This window comes from Sphaerodactylus townsendi, linkage group LG10 (genome assembly GCF_021028975.2).
Source record: "Sphaerodactylus townsendi isolate TG3544 linkage group LG10, MPM_Stown_v2.3, whole genome shotgun sequence".
In the NCBI taxonomy this organism is placed as follows: Eukaryota; Metazoa; Chordata; class Lepidosauria; order Squamata; family Sphaerodactylidae; genus Sphaerodactylus; species Sphaerodactylus townsendi.
The window spans coordinates 19,743,440-19,767,569 of record NC_059434.1 but is presented as its reverse complement, the minus strand read 5'-3'; the positions used below and the strand labels follow the sequence as shown (position 1 = coordinate 19,767,569).

Here is a 24,130-nt window from a genome sequence, read left to right as displayed (position 1 = left end):
GGAAACAGACAGCCTTAGGCATTAAGCTGCCACTTGAAACATACTTTGTAGTTTAACAGTTAGTAGGGATGGGTTTTAAAAAAAAGGCTTTCAGGTGCATATCTAAAAAGAAAAAGTGCAAATTCAAAAAAATTGGTGCCTGTAAGTGCATCCATGACATGAGTACTTGTGAATGCGCCCTCTAAGGCAAATCTAAGTTTCCCATCACAATGTGTACCAGTTGGCGTTTAAGTCATTAGGAAACCTATGAGGAAAACTCAGGTTCAGTTCCAAAGAGGAGTCTTGTGGCAGCGTAAAGAACAAATAAAATGTTATTTCTCCATAAGCTATGGTGGACCAGATGCTTCTCCAGATGCAGTGAACAGCTCCTCACCTTGGTGAGGTGGTTAAGAGCAGGTGCATTCTAATCTGGAGAACTGGGTTTGGTTCCTGGCTCTGTTACTTGAGCTGTGGAGGCTTATCTGGGGGACCAGATTACCTTGTGCACTCCAATACATGCCAGCTGGGTGACCTTGGGCTAGTCACAGTCTTTCTGAGCTCTTTCAGCCCCACCCACCTCACAGGGTGTTTGTTGTGAGGGGGGGAGGGAGGGAGGGAGGGAAAGGAGATTGTAAGCCCCTTTGAGTCTCCTTGCAGGAGAGAAAGGGGAGATATAAATCCAAACTCTTTTCTTCTTCTTTATAGTAATTTTACATCTCAAGGCTTAAAAAAAGACTTGGGCTTTGTCACTCATTACAGGACAAGTTCTGGGATGTTATTAGCATAACTAGCTGATGGTGTCTGAATTTTTCAAGATTAGACCTGAAATTCAAATAACTATATTTCACCATGTACGTCCTCCATTTCATGCCCCTTTAAACCTACTGTTTGTTTTGGGGTATACCTCCACAAAAAAATTCTGCCTAGTAAGACGAAGGGTATGGATTTATACCCAGCTTCTCTCAAGAATAAGGAATCTCAAAGCAGCTTACGAACCCCTTCCTTTCCTCTCCACGCAACCATGTGTGAGGTTAGTGGGGCCGAGAAAGTTCAGAGAGAACTGTGATTCACCCAAGATCAATCAGCAGGATTCATGTAGAGATGTGGAACTCGAACCCGGTTATCCAGATTAGAGTTCATCCCCTGCTAACCAAGCTGGCTTTGAACCTGATGAAGTGAGCTCTAGGCAACAAAAGCTTATGCTCCAGGAAAAGCTTATATTTCATTACAGAACCACCAGATTCCTGTTTAATTTTGCTGCAACAGACGAACAGAATTACCTCAAACTGAAATCTTCATTCAAGCATGAATCTCAGGCTGCTTCACACATTACCAGACCCAAACCTAAGTTTGCCACTTCATTCAAGCATGGATCTCAGGTTGCTTCACATATTACCAGACCCAAGCCTAAGTTTGCCACTTCATTCAAGTATGAATCTCAGGCTGCTTCACACATTACCAGACCCAAACCTAAGTTTGCCACTTCATTCAAGCATGAATCTCAGGCTGATTCACACATTAGCAGACCCAAACCTAAGTTTGCCACTTCATTCAAGCATGGATCTCAGGTTGCTTCACATATTACCAGACCCAAGCCTAAGTTTGCCACTTCATTCAAGTATGAATCTCAGGCTGCTTCACACATTAGCAGACCCAAACCTAAGTTTGCCACTTCATTCAAGCATGAATCTCAGGCTGATTCACACATTACCAGACCCAAACCTAAGTTTGCCACTTCATTCAAGCATGGATCTCAGGTTGCTTCACATATTACCAGACCCAAGCCTAAGTTTGCCACTTCATTCAAGTATGAATCTCAGGCTGCTTCACACATTAGCAGACCCAAACCTAAGTTTGCCACTTCATTCAAGCATGAATCTCAGGCTGATTCACACATTACCAAACCCAAACCTATGTTTGCCACTGAGGCCCCTTCTGCACACGCAAAATAATGCGTTTTCAAACCACTTTCACAACTGTTTGCAAGTGAATTTTGCCATTCTGCACAGCTTCAAAGAGCACTGAAAACAGTTTGAAAGTGCATTATTCTGCATGTGCAGAATGAGCCTGAGTTTCGCTCTAAAAGGAACAGAAGCCAACCATGGGACTTGACAAGACCACCGTACAACACACCCTTGCACTTGTTGCTTTCATGCTTCCAGGTGCACAACGAAAGACTGAAAGGAGCCCAGAGCCCTGGACGTGCCACTCTCAATCAATAGAGAGTTTTTATAAGACTGGTAGCCTGCTTTGATTGTGTGTTCCTGCAATGCAGGGAGTTGGACTTGATGGCCCTTGGGGTCTCTTCCAACTCTATGATTCTGTGATTCTCATAGCCTAATCCCACAATGGCTGACACCCAGGGGTTTCGTGGGGCTTATTAGCAATTCAGAGTGCATAAGATGGCAGCTTTCCAGGCCACACACCCCAAGGCCAGCAGGCTGTGAGGGTTCTCCCAACCATCTAAACAACAGAGGAAGACAATAGTTCAAGCCCGCTTGTTCTTCCATGGCCATGTAACTCAAAACACACACACACACTGTGTGTGTGTGTGTGTGTGTGTTCTTCTTTCACTGCAGGCTTCTCCAAACACACAGTTTGGTATTCCAGTACTGAAATACAATTTATTATGACCAACAATTGTTGCATACACCGGAAGGACAATATGATTGCATACTACAGGGACCAGTGTCGGGTGGGATACACTGTCAGACTCTGTCAGTGCTGGATTGAGTGTGGGGCTGTAGTGCCCTCCAGCATTTCTTTGTTTCCCAAGAGGTGTGAGGAGCAACCATCAACAGCAGAGGTGGGATCCAGCAGATTCTCACAGGTTCCTGAGAGTAGGTTACTAATTATTTGTGTGTGCCGAGAGGGGGTTACTAATTGGTGATTTTGCCACGTGATTTTTGCCTTAGTTACGCCCCTCCTCTCAGCAGTAGCGCGCAGAACATGAAGCAGTCTAGCAGGAGGTGCACTGGCGTGCGTGGCAGCCTACGCCTGCGTGCATTCATTTCCTGCCCAAGGACTGGTGCAGCAGCTGAGTCCTTGTCACAGCCCTGCCCAGGAATGCCCCGCCCCCGGAATGCCCGGCCACGCCCCTGTCATGCCCCGCCCAGCCCCATTGGCGCTATGGCACAGTTTGAATCCCATCACCATGGGAACCTGTTACTAAAATTTTTGGATCCCACCACTGATCAACAGATAGAACCAAGTGAAGGGATGTGATTCGGGAGCAACACAAACATGGAGAAACAAGCCTTCTCTTTTCCTCAGTAGCTCCAGTCACTAAGAATCAAGGTGGACCCTATCCATATAGCCCTTGCCTGCTTTAGCTTGCGTTGCTTTGTTTGTTTTACACACACAAGGGGTGCCAGAATCCCCTGGAATTACAGCTCATTTCCAGACTGCAGAGATCAGTTCCCTCAAGAAAACGGGTCGTTTGGAGGATGGACTCTGTGGCATTGTATCCCACTGAGGTCCCCGCCCTCCCCAGGCTCTGCCCCCAAATCTCCGTGAGTTTCCCAACCTGGATCCGGCAACCCTGCCCCCCATCGCCCCCTGGTGTCCAGGAGGGACCTGGCATCCCTAGCACACATGCACACAATAGCCTTCCCCAAAATTGAATAGGGTTTTGTGCCCCCCTTCCCTGTGATTATGGACACACCCTTGCAGTATTGGCAGATTTCCTCCTCCCTCAAAAACCCCAAGAAACCTTAGCATTCATGCAATGCTCCAGAACACTAAAGGTGCCTCTCAGGCTTCGTTTTCTTGTAATCCATACAACAACCCTGTAAAATAGGTCAGCTTTATAGGTCAGGTTGCTGGGGAAGGGGAGGGGCTTTCTGAAAAGAATGGATTATGCCTCCGTCAGAGTCAGGATTCAAACTGTGGGATTTCCTGATTCATAACTCAGTATGTTACGTTGCAAGACTCTTTTGGGAAAGGAAAAAATGCCAGCAGAAAGGACAGTGGAAAGCGAGTGGAAAACGAGAAGCAGGGAAAGAGACAAGGGTTTTACCTATGAGACAGGACGATTAAAATACTGGATGTCCTATGGATTTCCCAGTGGGAACAAAACTAGCAATGAAAGTCAGTAAAGAGTTTGCGGCTAAAAAAAAGTACCCCCAGTTGCTCAGGCCGAGCTAGAAGACAGCAACAGAAATCAATCACAGATCAAAAGGAGCAGGATTTAATAGTTCTAACAGGAAGAAATCTGAGCCGTCATGTTTGCTCTCTTTTCAGCAACAAGAACTGCGGAATAGATGACTGTTAAATGGGCTCATTCCGAGGGGGATGTAAAATAAAATAAATTCCAAATGCATAAATACTAGGCCCATAAAGACCCACCTGCATAGAAATGCAGAGCACAGAGAATGAGTCTCTGGATTAAGAATTTCAATTTTAAGCAGAATCACATCCTTCCTCTGAAGTCAATGGGCTCAGAAGGGTGTGAATCATCTTAGGAAAGGAACACAGGTAGAGCTTCAACCAGGAGAGCTTCAAAAAATCGGCACACTTCCCTTTATTGTTTATTTTCCACAATTACAAACTGTTTTTATAAGTGCCCACAAATGACTAACTCCCCTAGGTATGAACATGCACGATAGGTTTTTTTTTAAGCGTGGGGTAGTCATATTTGTGGAGTCACTCACAAGCAATAAGTTTAGAAACAATTCCTAAGCTCTGCAGCTTCTCTAATCATCCCAAATCCCTCCAATGACTCTTCCTCTGCCAAAATATGTAACATAGCCACCTAAATCTCCCCTCCGCAAAGCCCTCTTCTCACTTATTCAGGCCTTATTAATCGCATTGCTATGTTTTTGGAAATTATTTCGTTTCAAACAAGGGCTTGAACTCCATCGTATTCTTCTCACACTCATCTCTGCTCTGTATTAATTCCACAAAACCCCAGGAGGTGTGGTTGATCAGTGAGGAGTTAGATTTCCACTATTTATTTCCACCCAAATGGATGGGTCTGTCTGGGGTCCAAGTAGTTCTGAACATCACCTCTTGAATGAACTCCCACAGAAAGTTCTAACGGATTTCATTTACATGCTGAGACTTCCTTTCCTGTGCCATCTATACCCCAATTTTACCTAAGTGAGCAGTGCCAATTTATAGCCATTGTTTACATGATCTCTTGTGCCATTTCCTCAGATTTAAGAACATAAGAACAAGCCAGCTGGATCAGACCAGAGTCCATCTAGTCCAGCACTCTGCTACTCGCAGTAGCCCACCAGGTGCCTTTGGGAGCTCACATGCAGGATGTGAAAGCAATGGTCTTCTGCGGCTGTTGCTCCTGAGCACCTGGACTGTTAAGGCATTTGCAATCTCAGATCAAAGAGGATCAAGATTGGTAGCCATAAATCGACTTCTCCTCCATAAATCTGTCCAAGCCCCTTTTAAAGCTATCCAGGTTAGTGGCCATCACCACCTCCTGTGGCAGCATATTCCAAACACCAATCACACGTTGCGTGAAGAAGTGTTTCCTTTTATTAGTCCTAATTCTTCCCCCCAGCATTTTCAGTGTATGCCCCCTGGTTCTAGTATTGTGAGAAAGAGAGAAAAATTTCTGTCAACATTTTCTACCCCATGCATAATTTTATAGACTTCAATCATATCCCCCCTCAGCCGTCTCCTCTCCAAACGAAAGAGTCCCAAACGCTGCAGCCTCTCCTCATAGGGAAGGTGCTCCAGTCCCTCAATCATCCTTGTTGCCCTTCTCTGCACTTTTTCTATCTCTTCAATATCCTTTCTCTGCACCTCGTCCTCTCTCGGGTTGGCTGATTATCTCCATCAGCAAGACACAGTCCAAAAGATGCCCCACGGTAGTAACAGACTAAATAACATCACTCGTAATTATCTGCCTTTTCAATGGTGTTCCCAAAATGCCACGTGACGTGGGACAGTACACCCTGTTCACGACTGGAGCCAGCTCCCAGTGGTAGGCCACCCACTGAGAGAAATCTTGGTACAAACACACTACAAACAGTGAAATACAGTACGCCATGCACAGTCATTTCTATTCATAACAATACAATCACACACTATACAACCTTTTTAAAAAGCACACTATATGTAACCAGAATAAAGCTGGAATTCCAGACCTAAAAAGTCAATCCAATGAAAGCTCCCCTTTTTTTGCCTCCCCCACCAATCTGAAATCTCTCCCAAATTCCCCGAAGCTCCACATCTTGCATACCAAGTGAATAGATTTAATCCTTTGGCAAATGGCCAATTGGGGGGCGGGGGGGGGGGGGAGGAAAGATATAGTGTGTTGACTATTATGGAAAAATATTCAACAGCAAAAGCAATGAAAATCAGACCAGTGAGTCATTGACCCAGACTATTTTTCATTCATAGAAGATTTCAAAAAATACAAAGCAGATTCTTTTTTTTTATTAAAAAATAAAACCCTTCCACATTTGAATGAATTAAAGAATGAAGGGACCGCAGAATAAAAGCCTCCATTCTGAAAGGCTCACTTTTGTTAGCCTGTCTCCTGAACAGCAGCTCAGTTCAGCTCCGTTTTGTCTGTCGTGCCAGCAATTTATAAGGGCAGCGGGATACAAAGAATATGCCAGTCAAGAGTGGGTGTGGCACGGCAGCTATCAGTGTAAACTATGCAGCAGGATATAGCTGATTCAAAGCTCCTGTGATGTAGTGATTACAATGCTGGACTAGGATCTTAGAGACCCAGGTTTGAATCCCCACGAATGCTTGCTGGGCGATGAGAGACATTCCCTCTGACTGCCAGCATGGTGTAGTGGTTAAGAGCAGATGGACTCTAATCTGGAGAACCGGGTTTGATTCCCCACTCCTCCATTTGAGTGGCAGAGGCTTATCTGGTGGACCAAATGAGTTTCTGCACTCCTGCATTCCTGCTGGGTGACCTTCAGCTAGTCACAGTTCTTCAGAACTCTCTCAGCCTCACCCACCTCGCAAGGTGTCTGTTGTGGGAAGAGGAAGGGAAAGGAGCTTGTAAGCCACCTTGAGTCTCCTTATAGGAGAGAAAGGTGAGGTATAAATCCAAACTCCCTCCTCCTCCTCCTCCTCCTCCTCCTCCTCCTCCTCCTCGTCTTCGTCTTCTTCGTCTTCTTCGTCTTCTTCGTCTTCTTCTTCTTCTTCTTCTTCTTCTTCTTCTTCTTCTTCTTCACTGTTCTCTTATCCTAGCCTACCTCACAGGGTTATTCATTTGAGCATAAAGTGGAGAAAAACATAATGATGTTATAATCTATTTTCTGTCTCTGCTTGGGGTGAGGGGGAGAGAAATGGGGTCAAAATGAGGATCAGAGGGGTATGGTCATTAATATTTCAGACCAGGAGCTGAAAAACCCAGATTCAAGCCCCCACTCACTCCACGGAAGCTTGTTGGGTGACCTTGGGTCAATTACACTCTCAGTCCTAACCCTGTCTAGTAATTTGGATGGGAGACCTCCAAGAACTACCAGGGTAGCGCAAGGGCAGGCAGTGGCAAACCACCTCCAGATGATTCTTGGGCCAGGCGTAACTCCACAGCAATAAACAAACAAACAAATCTGTGGGTCACACACTAGAGCAGTGGTGGCGAACCTATGGCAGGGGTGCCAGAGGTGGCACTCAGAGCCCTCTCTGTGGGCACTCGCACACAGAGTTCACACACACGTCTAGGCTGGCCTGGGCATGATCCTTTACCTGGGAGTAAGCTCAGTTGCTGGCAATGGGACTTGCTTCTGAGTAAACCCTCCTAGGATCGTGATTCACCCGTTGGAAGCATTGCACAGTTGCTTCACTAAGCTTACTCCTGAGTAACGCGCGCCTCGAAGCCAACCGTTTTTTCTAAACTAAAACCTCAGTATTCAGGTTAAATTGCCGTGTTGGCACTTTGCAATAAATAAGTAGGTTTTGGGTTGCAATTTGGGCACTCAGTCTCGAAAAGGTTCGCCATCACTGCACTAGAGAGTTTTTATCATTCTGTTTCTGTCATGGCCTCCCATACCCTCCCCCCAAAAGCTAGGAATAGGAACTTGCAAAGCAAATGAAACGGCTGCTCAGACAACGGATGCCGAGTGCTTTAAAATGCATTATATAAATAAAAATAATTATTACTGCAGTTCCTAGAAAAAGCACACCGCCACGGAGGTTGCATCTTATTGTTTCAGCTGCACTTGAAACACAGGCATCAATTGCTTTGCTTGCATCTGCATGACGACATTTGAACAGATAATCTGCCGGGCAGCATTCCGTAACGCCACGGTTATCGCAGCCATCTGGATAAAATCAAATCCACAGACACGCAATAAAAATAGTCATAATAGCTACAAAGAGGATGCCTTTCTGCAGCAATTCCACATATTATGAACATATCGTGGGGTTGCAGGAAGTTTAGCAACCCTTCTATGACAAATCATCTTCACTCTCAAGTCGACCTGGTTGCTGCTGGAATGACTGACTTGACTCCCTAGATTGGATCCACAAGAGCAGGGTCCCCAGCCTTTCTTCACTTGAGTACCACTTGGCAGCCCATTTTCCTAACCCTAACCCTAACCCTAACCCCAACCCCACAGAACAACCAGAATTACATTAATTTTAAGCTTAAAATGATGACAAAAACTGCAGTTTGTAGAGAAAACGCGGAACAACCACCACACCGAACACTGCACAAAGGTAGTCTGCCCTCGAATGTTCACAATGAGGAGGAGAGCATGAGCCTGAGAAAAGGCGCATGTGAACTGCAGAGGGAAGCTCACCAAAATAACAAAGCCAAGGAACGCAGGCTTTTCTCAAACTTTAACAACGAAGGAAACCTGAACTGCCACTTGTCATAACACTGAATTAATTTCACAACTTTTGACTTTGTATTTTGTCTTAACGCTGTTGCCATTAACGTACCTTTTTTCTCCATTATATATGTTTTCTCATGTACCCCCAAATGTTCTGGTATGTACCCCTGCGGGTACACATACCCCAGGTTGGGAACCACTGACTAGAGAATTGCTGTGCCGAATGGGAAGGGGGAGAGGGATAGTTTCCTCCATGGAATTCATCTGACTCTTCTCTCATGCTGTACCTGGGGTCTGGTGTTTCCCAAGAGAAGGATTTTGGGGTGTGGGGGGGGGGGATATTTTGGACTGCAGTGCTAGAAGGGAGGGAAAGAAGTTGTGTTCTATGGATGAAAATTCCTTCCGCCCACAGAACCTTTTGATAGAGCAAGCCCTGATGAGAAGGTAGATTCCAGAGCAGTCAAACATAGGTAATACCTAAGACACAGAATCCAATTTTTGCAATGATACGGGATAAAATCTAGCCACTACATTCTTTAGCAGACGCCTCTATAAAATTAAGGTTAAACCACCCGTCACCATCAGCACACCTGAAGGCTGTTTAAATCCCTCCCCAGGTTGCCTGCAGGTTTAGCATCCACACAGCCACTCTGCCTGCCACCAGTCCAAGATTTCCCAGATGAGCTGCCAGGGGTCTGCAACCTGCGGCTCTCCAGATTTTCATTGACTACAATTCCCATCAGCCCCTGCCAGCATGGCCAATTCCCATCAGCCCCTGCCAGCATGGCCAATTGGCCATGCTGGCAGGGGCTGATGGGATTTGTAGTCCATGAATATCTGGAGAGCCGCAGGTTGCAGACCCCTGATTGAAGAAGATTTCTCTTCAGTCTGGCTTGCCATGGAAAAATATGGAAGCCACACAAGTTGACTTTGGACTGGGCTCACCATTATGTGACTGGCCCCCAAAGCCCTGGGGGTAACCTGCTGTTTGTACAGGGGAATATATCCCCTGTGGAAGCAACCAGTGAAAAAAATCATATCAAAGTTCAGTTTAGCAGGGAGGGGGCACCAGCATATACTAGCAATAGTTCCATCATTAGTATCACACCAGACAAAGAAGCCCCTTTGATTTCTGGAAGAGCAGATGATTAAGGCAATACTTTTGTATTGGCTCGTTTATATTACAATCCACCGTCCAGTTGTTTCTCAAACCTCAAGGGCCACCTCCCTCCCCCAATAAAACTGGTTGGAATGTAAGCCCCAATCTGAGGAAGCGATGCAAGCCCTGAATGCCAAATCAATTTCTATCTCCAAAGCTTACCTTTCTCATCTGGGTTAGCAATCCCTCAAACTCCTTCAGGTTCAGCGTTGCTCCGCTATATGAAGTGCTGCTGTTTGCAGTTCTCCCAAGCCAATATAGGGTGATTAAAACCTGAAAGAATTCAAAAGACACGAATTTGAATTAGCCATATTGCATGTTTAGCACAGTTGCTCTGCTTAATGGCACCCCCTTCGGCATGGATTTAAAGAGAGAATCTGAGGTCCCCAGTTTAAACATTGAAAGTGATGCTGTTTCAGGGTGGGGGATAATCCACCCCCAAACAGCATCATTTTCAATGTTGTTTTAACTAGGGACCCCAGATTCTCCCTTTAAGGTAGATTTAAAAGGAAAATCTGGGCTCCCTAGTTTAAACACCATTGAAAGTAATGCTGTTTGGGGGTGGATTCCAGCATCACAGTGGCCGCTCATATGGGTGTGTGTGTGTGTGTGTGTGTGTGCAAAATTCAGATTTTTGCACCAGGCTCCATTTTCCCAAGGTATGCCTCTGCTCCCAGCTCCTGGCTTTGCCAAGTAAACAGGTGGTATGAAGTGGACTGGAATATGACTAGAGCGACATTGGCAGAAGACTCAGGATTAATCAGACAGCATGTCACAGAGCCCATTAATCAGACAGAGCATGTGCAGGTGATGGTAACAGCAGCAAAGAAGACTTTCTTCTCTGTCAACATTGCATCACCAGCTTCTTTGTCTAAAGTGGTTCACGACCTGATAAAGCTTAAGTCCAACCCTGCTGGTGATGAAAATTTCGTCCTGGCCTGTGATATTTTTGCAGGTTCTTTGCTGACAAAATCTCTCTCATTTATTCTGATGGAGGCCAAGTTAAGTGCAGGTCTGGTAGCTCATGCATCAGAAGTGCCCGTTTGTCATTTTGTTATGGGTAGTTTCCGATTGATCCTGGGAGCATCAGGGCCGCTACTTAGGTTCTGGACCAATGCCAATCCAGACTTTTAAACCTTGCTGGGAAAAGATATTGAAGCCCTTTAGTGAAAATAGTCAATTCCTCCCTGATTGAGGAGTCCTCCCTAGACTTTGAAGGAGGCAGTTATTAGACCTCCGCTCAAAAAACCTTCATTAGCTAGGGATGAGGTGGTCAATTACAAGCCAGTCTCCAATTCATCTTTTCTGGGGAAGGTGATTGAGCGTGTGGTGGTGGAGCAGTTCCAGGGCTTCCTGGATGACATATCTGCCCTTGACCCATTCAATCTGGATTCAGGGTTGGATTTGGTATTGAGATGCCTTTAGATGCACCGGTGGAAAATCTTTGTTCAAAGTTGGACAACAAGAACCTGCTTTGATTCCCCGCTCCACCACATGCGTGGCAGACTCTTATCTAGTGAAACTGATTTGTTTCGCCGCTCCTACATTCCTGCTGGGTGATCTTGGACCAGTCACAGTTCTTCAGAACTCTCTCAGCCCCACCTACCTCACAAGGTGCCTGTTGTGAGGGAGGGGAAGGGAAAGGAGTTTGTAAGTCCCTTTGAGTCTCCTTACATGACAGAAAGGAAGAGGTATAAATCCAAACTCTTCTTGATGAAATGGCTGCACCTCTTAGCGGTCTTTGTCACAGTTGAGGTAGTGTTGGTTGAAAAGGATGAAAATTCTACAATGACTGAATCCACTTTGCTTTAGGGGGTTCAATTCTATGGGACCCAAAATCGGTAGGGCCCATCTCCCACTGCCCCCTGAAGTAAAGTTCCCCAAACCTGGATGGTGTCATCAAGAGACTCTCCTGAAGATACCCTGAAAGTTTTGAGACAGTACCTTCAGAAATGTGCACCTGATAGTCCTCCACCAGAAATTCCCCATTGACAGCAATGCAGCTAAGTCATTGCAGAACAAAGAATCTTGGGAAAATTTCTAGGGGTGCCTGAAGGGCCCCTTTTTAGATGTATCGGCACCAAAACTTCAGGGTTTCATCGGGTGACTGTCCTGATGATACCCCCTAAGTCTAATGCAATTTGATTCAGGGGGGCCAAAGTTATGGATCCCCAAAGGGGGTGCCCCCATCCCCCATTGTTTTCCAATGGGGACTAAGGAGATGGGGCTACCCTTTTGAGGGTCCATAACTTTGGCCCCCTGAACCAAACTGCACCAAACTTGGGGGGGTACCATCAGGAAAGTCTCCCAATGATACCCTGAAATTTTGGTGCCGATATGTCTACGAATGTGCCCCCTGCAGGCCAAAACGTGAAAAAACACCAAGAAATAAAAACGTGGTTCGGCTGCTGATCTGAATCCCATGGATTCGGATCAGATGGGAGTCGGACAGCTTGGATTTGGACCCTACTTGTCCGAATCCATCCGAATCAGTGCAGGTTCGGTCCGAACTCGGATTTGGACCGTCCGAATCTCCAACCCTATTCATCTCCCCTCCCTTTCCCACCATTCAACTAAACTCCACCCCCATGGTCCTATCCCTATTGCCTGGGCCGACACCATCTTCTACCCCATCTTTGGCCACCTCCTTTTAGCCTGACAATAGCCAATAGTTCCGGCCTTGTCTTTCCTTCCCAGTCTTTTCCTCCTTCCATGCCTTGCTTGACTCCCATCCTGCCTTGTGATCCCACTTGGCTGTCACTGGTTAGCACTGCGATTGATGGCTCGTCAAGAAGCTCCTGCAGGGAAATTTCCTTCCCTGGTGTCTTCCCTGTTGCGTTGGTACTGGGCAATGACATCAGTGGTTGATACCCACCACTCTGGGGCGGAGGGAAGAGGCGGAGGGGTGGTCCTACAGCTGCGGCAGCTGGTGCCCTTCCAGGATTCCAATCCAGGTGTTCCAGTAGTGCCAACAGGGGGCTGTTTGAAGTATGGTGGGAGGAAGGCATGGGAGCACTCCACTCAGTTGCTGCAGCGCTAGAGAAGGACCTGGCCTTATTGTGCACACGGCATCTGAGGTTGGCTCAAGCCCAGAATCAAGTTAATTAAAAGCATTACAGTGGCACCGATAGGTAATAAAACTTCCCCTTCCCTCTAGTAAAAAACAGCAGAGACCAAAGCAAAATGGTATGGGGAAGTCCCACTGAACCTCTTTCCCTCTCCTATCGTCTCTGCAAACTACAATTTGTAGCCAGAGTCTGAGCCATTTGTCTCCTATCCAGTCTTCTGCCGGCACCTTCCTCCTGTGCAACCACCTTTCCTCTTTTGTCCTTTACCTCTTAGCAAAAGTCCATGCTGGAAAGTCACGCTCAGGGAGGGGGAAGGCAGGCAGATGCCAAGAAGGAGGTGGCTCAGGATGCAGCGGCCAAGCGCACCTGGCAGCAGCAGCGAGAGCAGACAGCTGTTCGGCTGCAGGACGCATGGAAACTCAATGCCTGGGAAAGGCACCCAGGAGACAAATCAACCGCCTCTAATCTATTCGCTGGTTCGAAGGGAGGGACACAGAGCTAGACAACAGAGTAAGTGAACTAATAGGGGGGAAAAATTCAAGCAGCAAAGGCTGAAGCAAAACTTTAGGTTCCTGTGGCTGCCTTCAGCCCAGGTTTGTCTTGGAAGCTAAGAAGGATTGCCCATGATCAGCACTTGGATGGGAGATCACTGAGGAAGACCAGGGTTACTATGCTGAGGAAGGCAAAGGAAAGCCACTTCTGCTCCTCTCTTGCCTTGAATACCCCGCGGCTGGGATGTCCAAGTATCAGTTGCAACTCAACATTCTTCTTCTCTACTATGGCTGGTGCCATTGCTGTGGGGACTGGAACTACTATACAGCATACGGAGCTACTTTAAACATATTGGATTATAATTCCTTTTCCAGCATTGCCTCAACAGCACGAGGATATTCTAGCTCCTTTGTACACTGACAGTTTGCAGTGTAGCTCTGCGCTTCACAGTGGGATCTCCCTGTGTTTTCTTGTTTACACCGAAGGAGGTGTCCTGCTGCTGCCCCTGAGCCAGGCTGCCATTTTGCCTGGCCCCTGCTTCTAGGTTGGGATGTAGTTTGCCAGCTCTTTTTTTTTAAAGGCCGTTGGATCACAGGAGTGAGAGGTCAAAAGTATCAAAATTTGATCACAGGAGTGAGAGGTCAAAACTATCAAAAATTTTAAAAAAGAAGTCCCACTGATCCCCCAGAAATGCCAGTGGAATGGCTCCTGCTTGGGCAGGGGAAGGCAGGGAGGATCGGAAAAGCCAAACAGAGCAAAACGCATACTGGTGTGCTTCGCTTTCCCTGTGCAAAACCGGGAAACACTGCACTTTGCCCACTCTTGGAAACAGCAGGGCTTCTCTGACTTGTGGCACGATGAGTTCTGAAGAGGGGGAAAAACATGCCCAACTGAGAATATGACCTGAAGGTCATGTACACTTGGCCTGAAGAGACCAAGTGAGTGCAAAAGGTCCTACAGTGGGGAAAGCCCAGTTTCAAACCTTGGCTAATCTACTCATTTATACATTTATACTCCACCTTTCTTCACAATGGGGACCAAAGCAGCTTACAATATTGTTCTCCCAGTCTCCATTTTTATTCTCGCACCAACCACCCTGTGGAGTAGGCTAGGCTGAGAGACAGTGAGCGACCCAAGGTCAGCCAGCAAAGATTTCATCCCCAGTCTACCACATCCTAATTGGGTGATACTTCAAACCCTGCATCACACTTGAAAGTAATTTGGGTAACAGATGCAAGGGAAGCTTCAAAGGAAATTAAGGGAGAAATATACACATGTGGTTGGAAGTGAGTTCCATATAAAATGTCAATGCACCTAATTAAAAAATGAGTGAAGTAAATCAGGACAAGAATCGTTTTGGAAGAAAACTCTTGAGAAAAAATCCAGCACACATGGGAACTCTGGTTAATTGTTACATCACTGCTGACGTAAGCATTATTAAAGCCAGCAATGGAAACTTGGGGGGGGGGGGGAGAGTGATGCACACTAAAAAGAGCAGAGAATGGACGAGCACATGGCTTGTTCCAAATCTCATAGCCGTGGTTTAGAAAAATTAGTGCTTTTGCAACTGGCTGTATTGAGAGCGGTTAGATCAACATTCTGTTCAAACGAACTCCTCTATGACTTCCATTGTGGCTTTTCTGAGACGTATAGGGTGTAGGGGGCAAATCACCATTGCTTGGGGGGGAATAAACACAAGGGCCTGCAGTTTTGGAAGAAAGCAGCATCTGTGATTTTTCTTTTAAGTTCAAAAGTTAAATGAAATGAGACTTTAAAAAGCCAGCATGGATGACTTCCAATTGGATAGGAGTTTTAACGCACAGATTTTAACAAGCGTTGGCTTCACAAAAAAACAATACACGTTCATTAATTTTAATAGCCTGTTTATATCTCCAGTATTTATTAATGAAAGTGTTTTTTCCTGTTTATGGTAACCCAGGTGCTGGGGCTTGGGATCATTTGAGATAACAATCAGATCACAAAGAGGAAATTTCCACATATTGTAACCAATTCATTTGGGGGAGGGGGTGTGGAATGGAGAGCACATATATATACAACCATGGGAAATGAAAAAAAAATGTTTCCATTACTCTACTGCTTAGGAAGCCAATTTTTTTTCAGAATACATCCAACTTCTACAACAGTGAAATTTGGTGTGGGTGAGTTTCTGCCTATATTCAGACAATGACTGAATCTTATTCTAAATCTCCCTTCTTCGAATGTTTATCTATGTGACAAAACCTGAAATTTCCAAAATAGTGTAAAATCATCTTATCTTTTGGCGCGCCATAGCACGGGGAATTAGAACACATCATTACACAAACAGTTGGGCTGAATCCTGGCCACATTCTGGTGTTGCTGCTATTCAGTGAGGATGGAGAAGTTGACCTTCCCTGTTTGCTGAGTTATACATATGCAGCTACAGTCTGAAATCCACTCCCGGAGGAGATTAATTTCTTGCTGCCTTCACAAGTCCCACAGAAATCAATAAAATCCCTAGCAGGTGTGCAGTCATGCAACCCAATTAGCAAAACTTACTTCTGGGTAAGTCTTCTACACTATTACGCATACTCCCTTTGAAAATAAGTCCTATTGAATTCATTGGGACATTACTTGGCGTAAACAGACAAGGAATAGCTGATATACCGCTTCGTTGATATAAAGGTAAAATAAAAGTTCAGCAATCCAGTTGAAGGCACAGAATTGCCACTCCAGAACCACAACTTGGAAATGAGGATTTGTGGGTTTTCCGGGTTGTATGACCGTGTTCCAGTAGCATTTTCTCCTGACGTTTCACCTGCATCTGTGGCTGGTATCTTCAGAGGATCTGATGGTAGGTAGTAAAGCAAGATCAGATCCTCTGAAGATGCCAGCCACAGATGCAGGCGAAACGTCAGGAGAAAATGCTACTGGAACACGGTCATACAACCCGGAAAACCCACAACACCTTAGTGATCCCGTCCGTGAAAGCCTTTGATAATAACTTGGAAATTGTATTGTCGAAGGCTTTCACAGCCAGAATCACTGGGGTGCTGTGTGGTTTCTCGGCTGTATGGCCGTGTGCTAGCAGCATTCTCTCCTGACGTTTTGCCTGCATCTGTGGCTGGCATCTTCAGAGGATCTGATCTTGCTTTACTACCTACCATCAGATCCTCTGAAGATGCCAGCCACAGATGCAGGCAAAATGTCAGGAGAGAATGCTGCTAGAACACGGCCATACAGCCTGGAAACCACACAGTACCCAACTTGGAAATTGTTTGCCCAAGCTGAGCCAGCATCCTTTCAAAGTTTTAGAAAGCAAGCACTTTTCCTCCACCCTAGCCCCAGTGAGTTTGCCACTACATCTGCATTAGGATTCAGCTGAAATAGCTTCAATGATCCTTCTTGAAACACTCTTTCAGCTATGATGGAAGATCAGTAGTTTTCTGAAAATTAACTTCATACAGTCATTCTACTGCACTGAAAAACAGAGGAAATGCAAATAAATAGTCTTTTACAAGGTTTGGAGGAGGAAACTATTCCAAAAGGTTCATTTCTAAACTTGTGCACTGTTGAAGAATAAATTATTACAGTACTGATGCCAGGAAAAGCAGGATATAGGAACAATGCTCTTTTTACCTGGAGCTATAACGTGGGCTTGGAAAGTTATTACAGAAAGGTCTTGATATTTCCCTAGCTTGTCTGAGAATGTCAGCCAAAGACAAACTGAAGACTGTATTCAGTACTTGACAACTGACAATAAAGCCAGAAGTTTTGTCTGACTTTTGGCTGTTCATTAAACTCTGTGATCAACTCGGTTTTAAAAACCTTCATTATATCACTCAAAACTGCCCCCTCCCGAGCTCCCAGGTTGCCACTGTTTGCAATCGACAAGATGATTGAACAGAAAGGGCTGCTTTGAAAACGGCAACCCCGCATGCAGTGCGCCAGAAACAAAGGCAAGGTCACAGCCACAGGGAAAAATGACAGTTATGCAAGACAATTTAGGGTTAGTCCTCAATGCTATTTCCTGGTCAACTGCACAAGCTGAACAGAAATCCGTGTTGCTTCTTTGCAGACACACACAAAAAATAAAGACGCTGGGAAAGATACGAATATAGTTTTACGAAGTATCCCCCTCTTGGAGCCAAGCAGCAAAAGTCCGCTGGTGCCTCGCGGTTATTTCGAACTGAAGAGACAGCAAAAGTGAAGTTTCCGCAACAGCACCACCGAGCATGAACTGAAGAGAGAACAAGCACATGCCAAGACACACACACACAAAAAGAGAGCACTTTTTTTCCAGACACACAACTACATTTGCCTAGAAGAGTCCCAAGTTTAATCTGTTCACGACACAACTACAGGGAGATGCTGGAGTCTCCGTACTTACATTTTTCAGCTTCCTGCTACCATCAAGATTCCTGGATAAGCACACACAAAAAAAGAAAGGAGAGAGAAATATCAGAAAGCAGAAACTCTTTCCAAGAGCTTGTATTATGCAGCAGGTCACATGTTTTCCTTGACAAAAGGCTGCAGGATGTGTCTGCTGGTTAGAAACACATGAAAAAAAATTTCTGGGAAGGTGGAACGCAATCATTCATTCGTCTGGGAGCATGAAGCACCCAGTGTTGCCGTGGTCAATGCAGCTAAAACTTTATTGGAGCAAAACAATTAAGGGAGGCACCTAGACAATTTTAATGGAAATATGGCCCTGAGAAGAAAGACAGATGGAAGCAAAGATCTTCAGCAACACTGTAGATTGCTGATTTTGCTGACTTTTTAGCAATATATGTCATTATTATTGAATGATAGACAAATCTTGTATTAAAAATAGACTATGAAGATGCTGAGCTGGAGTTCTTTATTTACTGTAATGATACTGCTCCTATAGCCAATTCAGCTTTGATCTGTGTTATAACTAAGACCAAAATAAAAGAATATTATATATGTGTGTGTGTATGCGTGAACCATCCAGAACTGATCATTTTTAATCTTCACTGGGGAAAAACTTGGCAACTGTCAATGTAACATTAAAATCCACCCCTGCTAAAAGAAACTTCGGGTGGATTCAAGCCTGGCAGGCTCGGATCTCGGGAGATCCGACCCCACACATCTGAACTGGGCCCGAACCCAAACTGGGGCCAATTTTTTTTTCCAATCTACCAACCCTAAAAGAAACTTTGAATTACCCAGTTCACACCTAGGATCCCAGCTAAATGGCTACAATCATCCATCTATCTCCTGCCACATTCTTGATTCACAGCTGCGCAGGGATGGCAGAAGCGTGTCCATTTGACCAGAACTACCCTGGCACACTCAACTGAGCTGCAGTTCATTTGCAGGTTTGGCACAGATTTTACCAGGCCTTACTTATGATTTAGGGCAGTTCTCTCACCTCAAAAAGGTGAACATCTCACATGCGAGGTCCTGCAATCTGAGAACCACAGCAGCGGAGTGTGCCCAAGCAATGCAAAACTAAAAGGAGACACAATCATCCATTGGGGAAGGGGAACCTCCGAAAAAGGTGCACAGAAAAGTCAACAGCAGAAATTCTCCCCATTCGTTCGGAGGCAAAGGTATTTGTCCTCCGCTTAAACAGAGGCACAATTTGCTGTGCAAACCATGGAAAACAACTCTTGACAAAGAGCACAGCCTGAAAATGCCATGATTTTCCCGTGCATGTTTTGGGAAGTTTGGTGCCACCAATCACATAGCCCCAACCCTGGCCAACAATCATCGTCAATGTCTTTGTTCTCTTTAGATATTCTAACACCTTTTTCTGACATTGCTTTTAAATCTATATTTTAGGGCCTTTTATCACTTTGTACTCATATGCCCTGATTCTAGCATACAGTGTTACGCATAAATTGGTTGGTCATATTTATACCCCATCTTCCCCTTGTGTCTCATGACACTTCACAATTCTAAATTGAAACCATACACAGTTAGGGATGCCAGCCTCCAGGTAGGGCCTGGGGATCCCCCAGAGTTACAGCACATCTTCATGTGACAGAGATCAGCTTACCTGCAGAAAATGGATGCTTTGAAGGGTGGATGTTTAGCCAATTGCCAATGGCAGGGGTGTCCAACTCTGGCACTACAGATGTTCCTGGACTACAATTCCCATCAGCCCCTACAGGCATGGCCAACTGTCGGTACTAGCAGGGGCTGATGGGAATTGTAGTCCATGAACATCTGAAGAGCCAGAGTTGGATACCCTTGGTCTATGGCATTGTACCCCACTGAGTTCCCTGTCCTCCCCAGACTCCACCCCTAAATCTCTAGGAGTTTCTCAACCTGGAGCTGGGAGCCCCACCTGCCCCTTGGCCCCCCCAGTGTGCGGGGTGGGGCTGGCAACCCTACCCACAATACAGTGAAATCCCCTTCATCAGCCTCCCATAATAAAATGCCTGCCATTGAAACTCATGCTAAATACAACAGGTGGGATTAAGTGGTTGGATTCAGCAGAACTGGTTGTTAAAATGGTGCTTGTAAACAACCAATTGTTAAATTATTTGAATCCTACCACAGCTTGTATTGATTCTAAAGACAGTGCCCTCCCCACCAACTTAGGGAGCCCATTCCGCAAAGTGAGAGCAATTACTGAAAAGGAATGGCCAGGTAGATAACCTTGGGGGGAGAAGCCAGAAGGTGGCAACCTGAGGATCATAGTTGGAACACCGAGATTTACAGGGAGATTTTGTCTTGCAAATACGTCCCTATGAAAGAGCGCAAAGGTTCAGAAACCACTCTCTACATATCATTTCGAAAACAGGCGAGAGGTGTTCCCATCAGCTAGTTCCTGACAACAATCCAGCTGTCGCAGTCAGAACCAGCTATATTTTCCAGGTTGTCCTCAAGGGACATAGAGTTGTTAGTGATGTTGCGGGAGCACAAATAAGAGTGATAAGACTAGCAGAGCCTGTGAAAGGGGAGAGCTGACAAACCAAACGCAGCTGACAGAAGGCATTCTTGTCTGTTGTGGCAACCTGCTTATCAAAGACCAAGACTGAGTTCCTCTCGTTCTTGACTTAGTCTGCAAACACCAACTCCACTCCAACCAAAACGAGTGCATTGATCCCGCCAAAAGACCAGCCTTCTTGATCAGTAGAATCTGGCTCGACCATGGGAGGCCAGAGGTTCTCATGCGAGGAATGAGTGCCTCAGACAGAAGTCTACTGTTTTTTGACAGCTCGTCAGGAAGCCAACAGCTGGAGTAAGATGTGGTGGGAAATCACAGCAAGTCATGAAGAACCTGGGATTACGGAAGATGTCAACGTACCTTCCTCTAGCAGCCAATTTTCTGTGGTTTTGGCTGACACTTGACTCTTCAGAAGGGCCTGAGCTAAGTCTAGATAAACACAGCGTGAGACCCTACAGATAAGAGTGTTTACATTGTTGAGATGCAGAGGGTGCAGTGGTGGGTGGGGACACATTTCTGAACGCTGCAAGAGCAAATGAAGTGTAGTTGCTAGGGAGACAGGGCAACAAACATAGCCTTAAAGCTCTGAGCCATTTGGTCTCATGAATCACCATTTTCTTGGGATACACAGGAACACCTAAGTAAGAGAAGGGGCAGAAAAGGAAGAGTGGCCCCCACGGACTGCTGCCATACACATTGCTGGACTACACAATACCACAAGAATCTTGGGGGCGGGGGGGGGGGGGGGGCCCAGGGAGCTCAAACAGTATCTTTTGGCAAGGATTGGAGAAAGATTATGGGTGGCTGTACCAAAAAACATTCCAAAGGAGTAGTCCATCCCTGAATTCCCAATGCCCACAGGTAGAAACAGAGGAAGAATTTGGGTTTGTGCTGGAAATTAAGAGCACCATGAACAAAATACTGAGGCGGATCCAGCAGTGCATGAACAGGAAGTAAAATGTACTTGGCATCCTTCTGTTGGCACAACCAAGGCAACAGTAGCAGCAATACCTAGTGTTTGAAATTTGTAATTTAAAAAAAACAGTGTGCATATGGAAGAATGGAATGGTTCACATGGTGCAGCAGTGGCGTAGGAGGTTAAGAGCTCGTGTATCTAATCTGGAGGAATCGGGTTTGATTCCCAGCTCTGCCGCCTGAGCTGTGGAGGCTTCTCTGGGGAATCCAGATTAGCCTGTACGCTCCCACACACGCCAGCTGGGTGACCTTGGGCTAGTCACAGCTCTTCGGAGCTCTCTCAGCCCCACCCACCTCACAGGGTGTTTGTTGTGAGGGGGGAAGGGCAAGGAGATTGTAAGCCCCTTTGAGTCTCCTGCAGGAGAGAAAGGGGGGATATAAATCCAAACTCTTCTTCTTTAGTTTAACTTAATTCTGAAACTTTATCAGAAGGAATGCCTTGGACTATGTCTTTTTCATGTGGAAAAGGCAGTGCTCTAGCAAAAGAAGACAGAAAGGAGTTATTTCACAGTTTTTGCAAGGAGCATCGCACACATGGAAATCTTTCGTGGGACCTAACCCATTGGTCGGTTGGCCAAGCATGACCAGAAAATCAATTCCTGATATTTAGCCAATCCAAATGCTTCATACTGCCTGCCAACTACAGCAGCAAATGTTTTGCATCCTTTTTATGCTTAAAGAGGCATGAACTCTTACATTTTCGGGTAAGCAGCACCTTCAGGGGCAATTTGTCTGCGGAAAATGGCACAAGGTTAAACTCTGCTCTCTTCAGTGATGTGGTCCTAACCCAACTGCCCCCTAGTGGCAGCTTTCAAAACAAACACATCACATATCTCCAACTGATCATGGCTAGTTCGTCCCAACTCCAAACCCTGCCTGGAGAGTTACATGATTATCCTTTCCAGTATGACAGGCAGGATCAAAAAGGCTTCCGGGAAGGGCAGAAGTATACACCAATACTCACCTGTGTCACCACTAAAATCACAAGAAGAAGAAGAAGAAGAAGAAGAAGAAGAAGAAGAAGAAGAAGAAGAAGAAGAAGAAGAAGAAGAAGAAGAAGAAGAAGAAGAAGAAGAAGAAGAAGAAGAAGAAGAAGAAGAAGAAGAAGAAGAAGAAGAAGAAGAAGAAGAAGAAGAAGAAGAAGAATGAGGGGGAGGAGGAGGAGAGGAAGAAGAAGAAGAAGAATGAGGGGGAGGGGGAGGAGAGGAAGAGGAAGAGGAAGAAGAAGAAGAAAAAGAAGAAGAAAAAGAAAAAGAAAAAGAAAAAGAAGAAAAAGAAGAAGAAGAAAAAGAAGAAGAAGAAGAAGAAGAAGAGGAGGAGGAGGAGGAGGAGGAGGAGTTTGGATTTATATCCCTCCTTTCTCTCCTGTAGGAGACTCAAAGTGGCTTACAACCTCCTTGCCCTTCACCCCCCAACAACAAACACCCTGAGAGGTGGGTGGGGCTGAGAGAGCTCCGAAAAGCTGTGACTAGCCCAGGGTCACACAGCTGGTGTGTGTGGGAGTGCACAGGCTAATCTGAATTCCCCAGATAAGCCTCCACAACTCAAGCTGCAGAGCTGGGAATCAAATCCGGTTCCTCCAGATCACAGTGCACTTGCTCTTAGCCACTATGCCACTGCTGCTCCCAAAAGGCTATGCTGGGGATCATTGGACCTGCATGGACATCTGTGTGGGTCGCGGACTGTGATGAGAAGGACAATTGCCACAGCAACAAGTGGCCGGGCCCCGCTAGTGCCTAATAAAGGTTTACCGCACGGTACTATTATCCCAGAATACCTGTGAGGAACAGGAGTTAGAAATGCAACAAGCAATGCTATTTATTTATTTCTAGTGCTCTGGGTCCAAAGTGTTTGTTGCTGTGCTTGTGGGAGCGAGAGGGGTAGATATTTTGTCTGAATTCATTCTGTCTCTCATGGATACAGAGACACACAGTCTGCTGTTTTGATCAGAAGTTAAACAGACGGATGGTTTGTTTAATCACAGGGCCATCAGCTTTTGAGGATCCTTTAATGAGTACAATAAAGCATCTTGAAAGCCCCTTTAATCTGCAATAACAAAGTGCTTTATTTCTCTGCCTGCTTAGAAGCACTGATAGCATAAATGTAAATGCGTGCCATAAATTGAAGCTCCTTTTTTGAACAAATATTTTCGTCTCAATCTTGACCTGGCACTTGTTTCTAATGCTGCTGGTTATATTTTAATCAGGACTTGGATTGGGCAAAATGTTAAAATGATAGTAAATATTTTGCAAAGTCATAAAGCTCCTGGGCCCGGCAGTGCCATGACCTTTGATGCACTGTGCGGATAGGTCCTCCTTCACACGCATCCCCACCAGCTACCACAGATGTGTCCTAGTGGTATTTCTTCTACCCAGGATCAACCACAACATTAGCTTCAGAATCCACTAGGCTTCTCACCTGTCCTTTGTTGTGGCTGCTAAGTCCATCTGTACCACCCACCTTCCTATAGCATCAGTCTTCCTTTGCTCATTCCCCTTAGTATCTGATCAGAAACTTCAGGTCTTCCAAGGATGGATGAGTAGCAAATGTCTGGAATTGCTTGCTTGTGCTGGCATAGCAAGAGTGCTACCTGGATCTTCCCTCAGATCATCTCAGTTTAACTCAATATTTGGACGTGAGGGCAATCTGGCTGCAACGTCTGTCACCCCGCTGATGTTGAGGATTGATTTGGCAGATCTGGCTGGCTAGGCGGGTGTCCTCTACCTCCCTCACTGCTTCATGTGCATCTCTCCCAAAGCTGTGTACTCAGTGGAAGAGACAACCATTCCAGAAA

The 24,130-nt window shown here is 45.7% G+C and overlaps 1 protein-coding gene across 1 annotated transcript in view; it reads right to left on the bottom strand.

The window, feature by feature from the left end:
* The window catches only part of LIMCH1 (LIM and calponin homology domains 1), a 231,448-nt gene that overhangs the window by 76,920 nt on the left and 130,398 nt on the right, over positions 1–24,130 (bottom strand). Inside the window, exons 5-6 of the mRNA XM_048509079.1 lie at positions 17,830–17,860; positions 10,063–10,173 (exon numbers count right to left, since the gene is read on the bottom strand). Coding sequence (XP_048365036.1) covers positions 10,063–10,173; positions 17,830–17,860 — 142 coding nt within the window. The remainder of the gene's footprint in view (positions 1–10,062; positions 10,174–17,829; positions 17,861–24,130) is intronic.